Source organism: Calidris pugnax, unplaced genomic scaffold, assembly GCF_001431845.1.
Source record: "Calidris pugnax isolate Ruff unplaced genomic scaffold, ASM143184v1 scaffold124, whole genome shotgun sequence".
Taxonomy (NCBI): domain Eukaryota; kingdom Metazoa; phylum Chordata; class Aves; order Charadriiformes; family Scolopacidae; genus Calidris; species Calidris pugnax.
The window spans coordinates 202,978-216,765 of record NW_015090914.1 but is presented as its reverse complement, the minus strand read 5'-3'; the positions used below and the strand labels follow the sequence as shown (position 1 = coordinate 216,765).

Below are 13,788 nucleotides of genomic sequence, written 5' to 3'. Positions count from 1 at the left end.
AGGTGCTTCAAAGACAACTCCATTTTAAAGAAATCTTGAACTTTAAAACTAGAAGAGCACACAAATTAAATTCCATCTGCTTATAAGAAACTCACGAATCTTTTTAATTAAAAAAAGTATCTCAAACCAGAGTAACGGTGCCCTGAAATAGCCAGGTATTCTCCGTCCACAAAGGAATCCATATGCCTTTATTCCAGGCTCTGTCTACACACAAATGTGCACAGATGTTTAATTAGTGGTTAAGACAGAGTGCTTTGGTGATAAATATCTCACTGAAACCAAGGAGAATTAGACACTTAAACATCCTTAAGCATCTGGACACAATCTACTTGGTGAGGGCAGTACAATCTTGTCAGAGGGGTGGTTTATGACTTCCTTAAATCAGCATAACTTGTGGAGACATTTTACCAGCTTAAGCTGCACGTGAATAAGTACACCAGTAGCTGCACATTTTACTTCAGCTACAATTTGCCTTTAACCTGCTTTTGTGTCTGAAATTTCCATTATCTCAGCCCAAATCTAAGCCCTCACAGCCTGCCCACGTCTCTCATCCTTGCAACCTTCCCTCAGCCAGCAAGCAGATGCCCAGCTTTTTTCCTCACCAGCTTTACCTTCCTTTGCTGCTTCTGTCTAGGGAGGTGACACCTAAGAATCAGCTGCAATCCATTCCCATTTGAACCAAAGCACACAAACCCATTATTTTTAACATACTGTTTTTACAAAAATGTCTCAGAGTTGCCTAAAAAAAAAGTGTATGTGCTATCTTCTGAAAATGGGACAAGCATTTGTCTAGTTCAGACCAGTGACTGGAAAATGAGAGGATGCTATGTCTCGAGATAGAGTTATCCTGATTTGTGCAAGTTACTCCTCAGCCCTCACACGGGACTCCGAGTGCACACACAGACCAGAATATCCCCTAAAACCTGAGTTGCTTACACCAGCATGAATGTCTTATTTTTGTGCTCTGCTAGGCATGTTTACAGTGTATTTCATTTATACCCCTCTTTTTCCTCTCCTACTCCAGTGCTGAACACATTTAAAACATTGAAGAAGAGTAAAGCATCAGCCAGCCTCTATAGCACTGGCGAGCTGTACACCAAAAGAGACAACCAGATAAAATACCACAGTACTATGGCAGAAAGGTATCAAAAACACCTTTCCCCATAAGGAAGTTGGTGTGGAAGGGCTTGGGTCTCTAAGCGCATATTAAGAAAAACACCTTTGAGTGAAGCAGATTTGCCCACCTGCCTTACACAGGTGGTTGGCACAGGAATCATTGTATGAGATCTTTCTCACCAGCAGCTTTGTGACAGTTTGGTGCCATGTACCAGGGCAATCCCCTGTTTCACTGGAAAGCTGAGGTCATACTGCAGGTTTCCAACTCCCAAACAGCGGTGCTAAGAATTAGCTTGTTGTCAGGGTTACTCTGACATGAGCTTGACATTTGCCTGACACATATACTATGCACAACATTTTATTGCAATTTTTTTAAATTTCATGTAACATTCCTGCATACCGACTCACTCGGGTGGACAGTCAGAATGCAAGCATGGATGTAAATACAGACAACTATTGATCATAATATAGCCATGTATTTTGGGAAGCTTTTGCCCATAAAGCTCTCTTTATGATTATTTTTTTTTTCCAACACAGGAAATGTTATTTGCAAAGATAAATTCCACATCCTAAGGATCACATCTGCTCTCCTTGACCTCTCTATTTGCATGGTAACTGTATCAAAGACACCCACCCACAACTAAGCCATCTCTCAAATCTTCTAATTAATATACATAACGAAAAAATATCACCACAAGGACTCATCTGACATTTTTCATGGTGAGTTCTGACACGCAAGGCATATGCTCAGGGAAAATGGATGCATACATATTCCCTACATAAACAGAGGAAAATGACAAAAAGAATAAACTAGCAGGTACCTCCCAGACAAAGTTCTACTTATTCTGTTCAAAGATTTAATCCCTTAGATTTAGGAGGAAGCCCTTGGGTGACACAAGTTAGGTATGACGGCTTTGAAGTCCTCTCTCTATAAATAAAGCTTTCTGGCTGGGGCTCACTTTTCCTTCCGCCTGAAGGAAGCGACGACAGAATTTGCTGCCTGTAAAGCTGGACTCCGTCAGTCACTGCCAAACGCGTTAATCCTGATGTGTTTAGCATTAGAGTCAGACAGCAGCAACGGTTTTAACGAGATGGAAGAGAAGAGTGGCCTTACCAGCACGCTTCCCCCAGCCATTGGCTGTCTGGCCAGTGTCACACCCATCCATTCATCATCTCTGTCTTCTTTGCAAGTCTTTCCGCAGAGCGTGCCCCGAGAATTGCCTACAGAAAGAGGGGAAAAGCAAGGAGACATGAGTTTTAATTACCCACCAAAGAATCCCTACAAAAAAGGCTGAGGGACTTGGGTCTTTTTAGTCTGGAGAAGAGAAGGCAGAGGGGGGATCTGATCAATGCTTATAAATACTTGAAGGGTGGGCGTCAAGAGGATGGGGCCAGTCTTTTTTCAGTGGTGCCCAGGGACAGGACAAGAGGGAACGGGCACAAACTGGAATATAAGAAGTTCCACCTAAACATGAGGAGCCCTGGAAGAGGCTGCCCAGGGAGGTGGTGGAGTCTCCTTCTCTGGAGACATTCAAACCCCGCCTGGACACGTTCCTGTGCAACCTGCTCTGGCAGGGGGTTGGACTAGATGATCTCCAGAGGTCCCTTCCAATCCCATGGGATTCGGTGATTCTGTGAAAAGAGGTTGCGCATCAAACATCTGCCTGACAGATGTAACCCTGTTTGTCAGTTCTTGTATGCATTAATTTGGACACTGCTCTTACTCTTGCTAGGCACCACACAAGTGCATTATAGAGGACAGACCCTCTCCCAAAGAGCCAGCAGCTCTTACAGCATGCCCACAGCTCTGTTTGAATAAACCACCCAGCTGCAGTCAGCTGGGGAGACGTGGGATTGCCTGCAGAATGCAATCAAAGCAAAGCATCACTCCTGAAAATGAGATCTGGGGCACCTAAAAAAATTGAGGCCTATATCTTTAGTCCTTTCGGGCAGTATTCACCAACCTGTGAAAGACAGTTTACGTTACAGTGGCAGGAAAACCAAACTTAGCCAAAACACTGCTTTAACACACGTAAGCTTCATAAAGATAAATTCTACTTGACTCAGTCGTGAAAAGACAAGCAATAACAATACCAACATGCCTTTTTTACAGGCAGGGAAAGCAGTAACACACATCACCAAGAAAAACAAAATATTAAAAGGCCTCCATTTTCTCCATCAGAATCCAGCGTGAGGTTTTTAGATCAGAGCCTTACTTTAGGGCCGTGCCTTTCCCTGATTCAGACAGTACCTCAGAGAAACCACAGCTGATCCTGACCACGTGCAACACAGAGGCTCTCACGGAGAAACTAGCACAAGAAGCAAACCCAAGGAATGATTTGCAGCGTTACAAGGGAACCCACAAATCGCCATGTTGCTAATAACATCATGTGCCCACCACCTGGGGTCATCTCCTGCTCTGCACGGTGGAGGCAGCAGCACTCCCAGCCACTCCCGGACCCACCACACGCTGCAAAGGCACACCGAGGCAGATGGAGAAAAGACAGCGGCTTAGGGTAAGCAGGGGAAAAACCCACCTTTGCCTGGGTACTCGCTGGAGAGAGCAAGCAGAGCCACTGGGAAGACAGCAGCACCAGGTGGGATGCTATTTCATAATGCTGAAGAGAATATGACACCTTTGCTACCAGTGCTCAAAATCACAGACCGGTCAGAGTTGGAAGGACCTTAAAGATCATCTCGTTCCAACCCCCCCTGCCCTGGGCAGGGACACCTCCCTCTAGACCAGGTTGCTCAAAGCCCCATCCAGCCTGGCCAAAATCCATCAGGAAAGGCTGACAAATCCTCCTCAGTGTCTTGGGGCCTCTTTGAAGCTGTCAGGAGGATTGCTAGCCATTTGGGTTGCGTGGTTTTTTTGGTTGCCTGCTTCTTACCCCCAAGCATCATAACTACCCACCTCGCCCCATATCCAGTTCTGTGCATCTTCTGTCAGGGTTGGTATGGACTCGACACTTAAACACTGCTCCTGGGGACTGAACAGAGGTGCTGTATTTAGATTCTGCCTTGGGAGCACCAACCAAGACCCTGGAAACCAAAAGCAAAATAACAAGTGATTAATTTCAGGAGAAAATGAAAAAAAAAATGAAATAAGGAAACAACAGCAAGATTCACACTGCCAGAGCTTCCTCAGCAAGAAGACTATTTTCAGCAAACTTGTAAAATGATGACATTGATTCATAAACTAAAAACACCACACACACAATAAAAGCATTTTTCCCCAGTGAAGTCACAAATATTTTAACAACTTAAATTTCCATTAGGATTGTAACACATTGAAAGCAACCCCCCCACCCCACAACGTGGAAGAAATTAGGAAAGTATTAGAAAGGACAACAGGAGCTGCATCCACTTTTCCTCAGTTTTAACTACATCCCTATCAGCCCAAGGACCCGCAAGAGCTAATACACACACGCACTAGAGCATGAAATTTGAAGCCAGGTGCCATCCAGCCAAAGATGAATAACCCTGTTTAGAAAGTTGAGGCATCCTACTCTCAGATCAATTTATGTAACTATAGCTTTAAAAAACAACAGCAAAAAACCTTAACCAACAACATAGGAGCAAATCTCTTCCACAATGCATTGCTATCAACCAACATTTATCATTGAGGCTGTGAGGACTTTACCTCGACTGTTCATCCCACACGAGAGCTGGGAAACACCAATGCACAGCTCTGACCCAAGGGCTCCTTAAGAGAACCTTGAAAGTCGATGGGCACTTTTTAACCCCTTCTGTTAGGATGCAGTTAACTGTTTAGCAAGCTGGCAGCTGCTGATGCCCTAAGGGATGCTTTTTGAGGAGCATTATAGGGGAAGCACAAGTATTAAGGGAGCCCTTTTAGTATTAAGGGAGCCCTTTTAGTATTAAGGGAGCCCTTTTACCGCTTCCTCGTTAAAGGGACGGTGTTTCTCACCTGGCTGAGCAGGAGGATGAAGAGGGAGGTTAAGCAAGAGAAGGCAGCTCCAGGAAGGGTGGTGGGGAGCACCAGGTAGTTTAGTATCAGTTCTGCTGATGTCCCTGCATTGTGAGTCCCCTTCTTTGGAGATTTTCAAAACCCGCCTGGATGCAGTCCTGAGTAACATGCTCTAGCTCTAGGCAATCCTGCTTCAGCAGGGGAGTTGGACTAGATGATCTCTATGGTCCCTTCCAACTCTAGAAATTCAGTGAAATTCAGTGAAATTCAGTGAAAGTCCTTGCTGATGTTAAGCCCAGGGCTGGAACTGAGGGTGACCATCTCTAAAAGGCTAAGCCTCCAGCGCTCCCCTGCGCAGATCCAGCCTGCTGCTTGGGAGGCAGCAGCTTACCAAGGAGACACTGCTCTTGGTAAAGGGATACAGACCCACTGGAGCAGAGTCAGTCCACATACACAGCCCACGCAAAGCACTGACAGCCCAGAACAAGCCCCAAAACAGAAGCTTTCCCTGTTTTAAATAACTTCTCTTTCATCCTCTAATTTAAAGATCCATCCCCAACTGCTGCCTGTCAGCACCATCCTGGATAAACAAAGGGAGACCTGAGGCACAAGGCACACACGTGTCCAAGGTCAGCCTGAGCCACCTGGAAGAGCTGTTCCTGCACCAGTCTGCTCAACGCCAAACAGCAGCACGTCTCTACTCCTGCTGCAATACACACTGCTTTGGATGTGACAAAACCATCCTACCGCATCTGGAAATACGTTTACAAAAAGAAAAGAATCCCCTATGTTAAATGACTGTTTTCTCCCAAGTTTCATGAGCTAAGCTGTATCACTTGCAGCAGTTTGGTGGGGTTGCGCTCTATAGCACTCATCATGTTTTCACAAGTGAGAAGAATTAATGTCCAAAATACTTAAGTTGCTAAAACCTACAAAACCTGCACACATTGGAGAGTGTGCGCAAAGGAGCCTGAAATAATAGCTGTGAATGCAAATCCCACCAGGCAGGCAGCGGGCAGAAAATCAAATGCCAATCATTTCATTTACACAGGCGATGAATGCTTGTCATTCAGTAATTGACATTCGTGAGGTCTAACAAAAACAAATAAGGAGGATATTACTAGCTTAAAGAGCTACAGGTTCAAATTGCAAATGGCAAGAAACTGTTTCTATGACCTGTTCTAACAGGCTGGGTGGAGAATGGCTGGAGAGCAGCCCTTGAGACTTGGGGTTGTTGGTGGATGAGAAGCTCAACATGAGCCAGCAGTGTGCACTGGCAGCCCAGAAAGCCACCCTCATCCTGGGTTGCATCAAGAGAAGCGTGGCCAGCAGGGTGAGGGAGGGGATTCTGCGCCCTGTACTCTGCTCTGGTGAGACCCCACCTGGAGTACTGTGTCCAGTTTTGGGCCCCTTCCCACAAAAAAGACATTGAGGTGCTGGAGCGGGTCCAGAGAAGGGCAACGAAGCTGGTGAGGGGTCTGGAGAATAAGTCTTGTGAGGAGAGGCTGAGGGAGCTGGGGGTGTTCAGCCTGGAGAAGAGGAGGCTCCAGGGAGACCTTATAGCAGCCTTCCAGTACCTGAAGGGGGCTACAGGGGAGATGGGGAGGGACTCTTGAGCAGGGATTGTAGTGATAGGATGATCGGTAATGGTTTTAAAGTGAAAGAGAGGAGATTCAGATTAGATATTAGGAAGAAATTCTTTGCTGTGAGGGTGGTGAGAGCCTGGCCCAGGTTGCCCAGAGAAGCTGTGGCTGCCCCATCCCTGGAGGGGTTCAAGGCCAGGCTGGATGGGGCTTGGAGCAACCTGGTCTGGTGGGAGGTGTCCCTGCCCAGGGCAGGGGGTTGGAACTCGATGATCTTTAAGGTCCCTTCCAACTCGAACCATTCTATGATTCTATAAGATAATGTAGGCCACATTGACCTCCAGTTTAAAAAAAGCTTTGGTCTAACCTAAGAAAAATAAATATGATTCAGCAATTAGTGCACAAAACACCTTGGGTTGCCGAATGCAAGATGGAGATGAAGGAACCTAAACCACAAAGATTCTTCACCTGTCTTTAAACAGCTGAATGGGAAAAATTGATAATTCATTATTTGAGTAGGCTACTGGTACAGATAATATGGGTTGCATAGGGAAGAGCGTGGCCAGCAGGTCAAGGGAGGTCATTCTGCCCCTCTGCTCTGCACTGGTGAGGCCACAACTGGAATCCTGCGTCCAGTTCTGGGCTCCCCAGTTCAAGAGGGACAGGGAACTGCTGGAGAGAGTCCAGCAAAGGGCAACAAAGATGATTCAAGGATTGGAGCATCTCCCTTATGAGGAGAGGCTGAGAGAGCTGGGACTCTTTAGTCTGGAGAAGAGAAGGCTGAGGGGAGACCTTATCAATGCCTACAAGTATCTCAAGGGCGGGCTGAGGGAGAAGGGACCCAGACTCTTTTCAGTGGTTCCCAGTGAGAGGACGAGGGGCAATGGGCACAAGTTGGACCATAAAGGGTTCCACTTGAATATGAGGAAGAACTTTTTCACAGTGAGGGTGACAGAGCCCTGGAAGAGGCTGCCCAGGGAGGGTGTGGAGTCCCCTTCTTTGGAGCTTTTCAAGACCCGCCTGGATGCTCCTGAGTAACATGCTCTGACAAGCTCTGGGTGGTCCTGCTTCAGCAGGGGAGTTGGACTAGATGATCTCTATGGTCCCTTCCAACTCTAAAAATTCAGTGAAATCAGTGAAATATTGCTGCCTTGAGCAAATATACCTCTCAAAAAGAAAATACCTGTTGCCATTTCCTCATGTGGACTAAGCAGAAGGAAGTAAGCAGCCAGTAAAGGGAACTGGTGACGCATGCCAAAAGCAAATTTATTTTGGATTGTCCTGAGTGTCCATACACTCAAATTCAGTATTTCACCTACATCACACATTGTATCTGCTTAGGAGCTTGTCTCATTCTTTCACTCTTGCACCAAGACCCCAGCAGGTGAAACCTTTGCAGATCTCCTGTTCCTTCTGGCGTGACACATGCTTGCCCACAGCCTGAGATGGTCACCTTCAGGGAGATGGGAGATTTTCTGTTGATTCAAATGCTTTTTAGTTGGTCAAGTTGGTATTTGCCACCTACCACTTACTTCAGTTTTATTCAAAGATTTGAGACAGGAATATTTTCTTTGTCAAGAAGAGTCCTTTACTCTTTCATCATTTTCTGTGTGTAACTGCTTAACTGTCAGAAGAAAATCACCTATTCAACTGTCATGAGCCTTTTCAGCAGGCCTGGATATAAGACCCATTTGCATCCAAATATTTTGGGACTCATTGAGCAAAGCAGACACCTGTTTTCTATCTCTCCTACATATTAAAACACTTTTGAAATCTTTTGGAATTTCTATGGAACGATGCTGCAACCAGAAAAGGTTTTTTTCTCTGGTACCACATTGAAACAGAAATGTATTTCAAAACAAAGCCTTAGAGTCTAATGCACTCATCTGGCATTTCAGTGCTGCCGAGTCTTGCCTGGCACAAACACAGAAGATATGTAAACAGCCAGCAGAAGTAAAACCCTGTCGTCTTGCTATTATCAGGCAACCTTCCAACATACTCCAACTAGGTTAACCAGCTCTCCTTTTAAATAGCCTAATTTTGTGGTATAGATTTCCAGCACTGCGACAGGACTCCTTGGGTTGGCAGCAAAGCAAGCCCCAGCTGTTCTCCAGCCCTTTGCCACCAGCGTTATGATGTGGGCAGTACTCTCTGCAGGGATTATCAATGAGTGCCAGCTCTCACCACTACTGTAATACTCTGCAGGGAGCCCCTAGGACATTTGAGAGCAGCTGCATGAGGACACCTTGAAGGGGAAACCCCATCAAGAGCAAGGGATTACTTTCTATGGAAGAGAACTGTGGGCAGTGGAGTTTGGGGCCATTTTAGGGTCACTTTTGCTTGACGTGCACAGAGCTCTGCAAACCAAATACTGGGGTCTAAACTGACGTGAGGAGCAGTAGACAGAGAGGCCATTTAACCCTCTGTTCTTGCATTCATACTCACACGACCAAGGACAAATGCCTTCATCTGTATGGAGATGACAACGCAGCTGTGCGGCCAGAAACCATCACACTGCAGGAGCTGCAGCAGCCAACATTAACGGATGACAAGAAGCCGTTTTGGCCACAGGGAAATCCACACCTCCTTAAAATTACTTCCTACAGAACAGTAACTATCACTTTGCTGGTGATTGACCCTCGGGAGATACAGATTTGGAAATTAAGTGCTGCATTTAGCAGAAGGAACAGTGAAGGAAAGTGTCAAGCTGACCGACGGCGTGGAGAGATGCCAAGCACATGAAGCATCAGCCTACAGCCTGCCAGCAGCGACTAAGCAGGCAATCACAGCCCAAGGACCGGGGAGGGCAGGTACCTCACCTCACTACAATGTTAAGTAGCAGGGAAAAAAGTCTTTAAATATCCTCACATACCACACTGGATTTCAAAAGCAGCACCAGAGGAGGGTGCACCACCAGCACAGCCCAGTCGAGTTTCTTCCCTTGAGAAAGGTCTCTGTCACTTGCTAAATCCTCAAAATACAAACTTCATCCATTACATGCTAGGCAATAAGCGGGAGAGCTATTACTTGGGCAGCAGACAGTTGACCTGCAACCAACAACAGCGAGCCCAGGTTCACCAGAACGCTGTGGCAGAACCTAGACCATCATTTATGCAAGGTGGCATTGTTAACCCAACACCCAGCCTCCACAGCTCCGTCTGTTCCCGTACCTCCCTCCTGGTTGCACACAAGTAGTTCATACTCAAACACCGTGAGATGCAGAACAGCCTTTGTTATTTCAGTGGCAGCACAAACCAGTGAAAAGTAGGGCTGAAGGAATGAAGAAACCAGGCTCATTCCTTATTGTAAAACTCACAGCAGGACACTGTGCAACAAAACTGACTCCATTGCTTTTTGTGCCAGATCATGTTGCCAGAAAGAATGAAGTTGTTACCAGGGCCTTGCTGAGGGATTTAGGGGTGTCAACAGGATGGGGGCATAGGAAGGGGACAGGAGAGAGATAAAGTAACATCTTTTTTTAAAAAAGAATGATCAGAGATGTCATGTTACTAACAATTTTTATTGCGGCAAAAATTGACATTTGTTTCTTTTTAAACTGTCTGAAGGAAAGCAGAGAAAGCAACATTCTTGCTTGGTTTCTGAGTCTGTACTCGAAGCTTTGAAATTGTATGTCCAGAGAACAGAAGCAGTTCAGCTTGTCCCTGCCCCAGAAGTGAGCAGCCACCTGGCTCCTCACTCGGCTGCAAAAGGCAGTGACGGGGACACGGGGAAACCTTTCGAGGTTACAGCCATAAAACCCGCTTAAGGAAGGAAAAGGAGACATTGTCAGAAATACAATAACCTCAGCACATCTGTGATGACAAACTTTTCTTGAGATGAAAAATGTGCAAAAACAACTAAATGGAAGCATCATGGCAATTAACTATTTCAGACAGGTCAAAGGCACTGGCTGACTCCACTATCATAGTGGAGGGCAAATACCCATATTCTGCTATAATTTCTGTGTCGAGGACTGTGTAACAGCCTGACTATTCACATTTATCTGAGGTAATATTTCAAACCAAATATGCCCCTCACCCCCCCCTTCTTTCCTCCTGCAAGAATATTTGGCTCATATAGTTCCTCAAGAATCACCAACCCCTGAATGTGTTTACTGGAAACCTGCAGAGCTGTGGCAGATAATACAGACGGGGGCCTTTGCAGGGTTGGAAAATAAACAGCTGAAACACCGAAGACCTGGCCATTACAGATACCATTCTAATATAAATCAGTGACTATATACAAACTCATGCATATAAAAACATACACAAACACACAGACCAGCACATGGACAGACTGTTGAGAATAACACACTTCATCCAAGAAGCTCTCATGATCAGAAGTACACCAGGTGACTATCAGGCCCTCAGGCAATAAAAAGCAAGAAGCCCTGAACTATCATGACAAGGCTTTCAAGTGCCTGAGAACATATTAACACATTAAATAATTTTAGATAGGCGGGTACCCTGTCAGTCTTGGGCAAGATCAATCACATTTTTTCAGGCTCACACAGTGCACAGCTCACCAGGCACACCATGAATGCACAAAATATCACTGTCTAAAGTTAACTTGGCTTAAACTACTGCCCACTGCAGTGTATAGGTCAAACGGGCATGAGAAAACTGAAATCATAACTCCTCTTTGGGTACATAAAGCTACAAAGGTTAAGAAGAAAACTGACACACAAACCCAAACAATAACCCTATGATTATTAAGAGACACTATATGCTACAATGGGATGAATAGAAAACAGTTTTCCTACGTATTCCCTATAACAGACTTCAGCCTTTCCCAAGGATATCACATTTGAAAGAGAAGGGGGAAAAAAACCTCACCCAGTAACTCTACCAAGCAGTTAAGGAAACAGGTCTATAGCTTTGCACACAAAAGCTTCATACACAAAAACCTGTCCAATCTGAACAATAGCATGATTTCTACTACGCATTTCCCTCCGCACTCATCCAATAAACTGGGACTGTATCTTGTTTTTCAACAACCTGCAATTGGTAATCAGTTTAAACTTCAAATCAGAGACTTTATACCCTGAAAGGATGTGTAAGATCCTGAACAGCATAAATACAGTTTTTAAATAGTACTATATAATACTGGAAGCCTTTATACCCAGCTGAAGGGGGTGTAGCTAAAGGCACTGAGAAGGGTTCAGCCCTTTGATGGTCTGAATGTCAAGGAAGATTGACAAAGTGCCAAAAGCCAGATCTTTTAAGCTTTCCAGAAGAAATATGTTAAATGCTAAAAATTGATATTATGTTGCAGTATGCAAAAAAGTGTGCTTGCACTTAGACTATGCCCACCCCGTACAGAAGATGGATGGCATCCTCGGAAAACTGGAAGAAGGCCACTTATACTTTTAAGAGCAAAGAGATTCATTGCTGTCTCTTGACTTTTATGATGCATGCAGACATTAAGAGCACAACTGCACACAGTACATTAGAGTCAAGGAGAGTGCAAAAAAAAAGACGTATCTCTCAAATTCGTTATCCAAGCCTCTGTCGGGCACAGAAGCACCTGTGGAAACAAACTCCCCAGTTCCACAATGAAAAGAGGAGCTTTCCCATCAGTGGTGACAATCCCACCCTGGTGGTTTTTGACAGCGCTGATGTTAACTGTATTAAGGTGCTGTTAACCCTTCTAGGTGTTAGGGCTAGCAATTTATTTATCCAAAAACACTTAATGATCTTTGATTTATTTTTTTTCCTGGGTGCCACAGCCAAAGCTTGATGAAGAAGTTCCATTTTCAGAAAATTGGAGTTTGCATAACTGGGGTTTTTACTTTCAAGGACCAGACTTCTTACAGCTGCCTGCCTTCAGATGGATGCTGAACACGGCCAGTCCAGCATCGTTTCCAAACAAAGCAGGATATCTGGGAGACTTTCCTCACTAGTCTGCTGCCCCTTCCAAAACAATCACAACAGCAGGTACTATCTGAAAATAATCCATGCTGTTGAGCAGAGTGATAGACACCTACACAAGGAGCAACAAATCTCATCCTTTTCACCCCACTAGATCAGCCTTTCATTCACAGCACTGTGAATCCCCAGCAGTCTGTATTGACTGTGAGTGACTGTCAGCCTTGGCACCCTTTGCCGGTTCCTGCCCCGAGTTCAGCACTAAGGGCTTTTCTTCTCCCAGAGCACTTTTCCTCTATGAAGGCTTTTGATAAGTCCTTAAAATGAATGCTCCATGAAAGCCTCTATGCAGAAAGGCACAGCACACAACTACTTGCAAATTAAAGGGCGTGACAGAAATTCATTTTTAAAGAACTGGACACCGGCACGAATACATTTATTTATATCACAGTGCACCACAGTTCCAACATCAACAGCTGGGGAATCGGGCCATATCTAAGTGTAAAAGATAAAGACAAGCTTTGTGGACGTTTATTGGCAGCACTGGCCGCTGCTCACATTAAAGTGCACCAGTCGACATCGACTAGGTCCAGTTAAGAGAAATTCCTAACAAAGAGCCTCTGACCCAGACGAGAGAGACAGACTATCGTCCAAGGCTCTTTTCAGTCAACGGAGAAAAAAAAAAGCAGCTCGCCAGTTTACATCATTTTTTGAGATAGAGACAAACTTTCTGTCATTTTTTTTTTAAATAAAAAAAAGAAAAAGAACAAAGTTACATATCCATTTCCTCTGCGGTGCCTCAGGCCAAGAGCCGGGCACACCGAGGGGACAAACGCCTCCCGATTTGGCACCGTCCCTCCGGCGGGACCCGCAGCGGGGCCGGGGCGGAGACGGGAGCGACGGGCACCGCCAGCGCTCCGCGCCCGACCGCGGGTCACCGCTCCTCCGCATTTTTTCCTCTTTAATTCGGCATGACCGATCACAATTTTTTGTTGCTGTTGTGTTTTTTTTTTTTGTCACGGAAACCGCTAAATATTTCGCCCCAAAAGGCGGCGGGGCCGGGCAGAGCCCCGCACCGGGCAGAGAGCCCCGCACCGGGCAGGGAGCCCGCCGCGCCCGGCGCTGGCAGCCAGCCCGGGAACCCGGCACCCCCCGGGTGGGGGGACACACACCGGGGTGCAATTAGGGTGACGTCCCCACACACGCCTGAGGGATGCGGAGCCACAGCGCCGGGGAAGCGCCCGCCGCACCCGGGGCACCGCTCCCGCCGGGGACCGCCCGCCCCCCCCCC

At 46.0% G+C, this 13,788-nt stretch overlaps 1 protein-coding gene across 1 annotated transcript in view; it reads right to left on the bottom strand.

Moving 5' to 3' along the window:
* Positions 1-13,788, bottom strand: part of ITGA9 (integrin alpha 9) — a 240,150-nt gene that overhangs the window by 224,055 nt on the left and 2,307 nt on the right. The window contains exons 3-4 of the mRNA XM_014949431.1: positions 4,031-4,158; positions 2,231-2,337 (exon numbers count right to left, since the gene is read on the bottom strand). Of these exons, the coding sequence (XP_014804917.1) occupies positions 2,231-2,337; positions 4,031-4,158 (235 nt within the window). The remainder of the gene's footprint in view (positions 1-2,230; positions 2,338-4,030; positions 4,159-13,788) is intronic.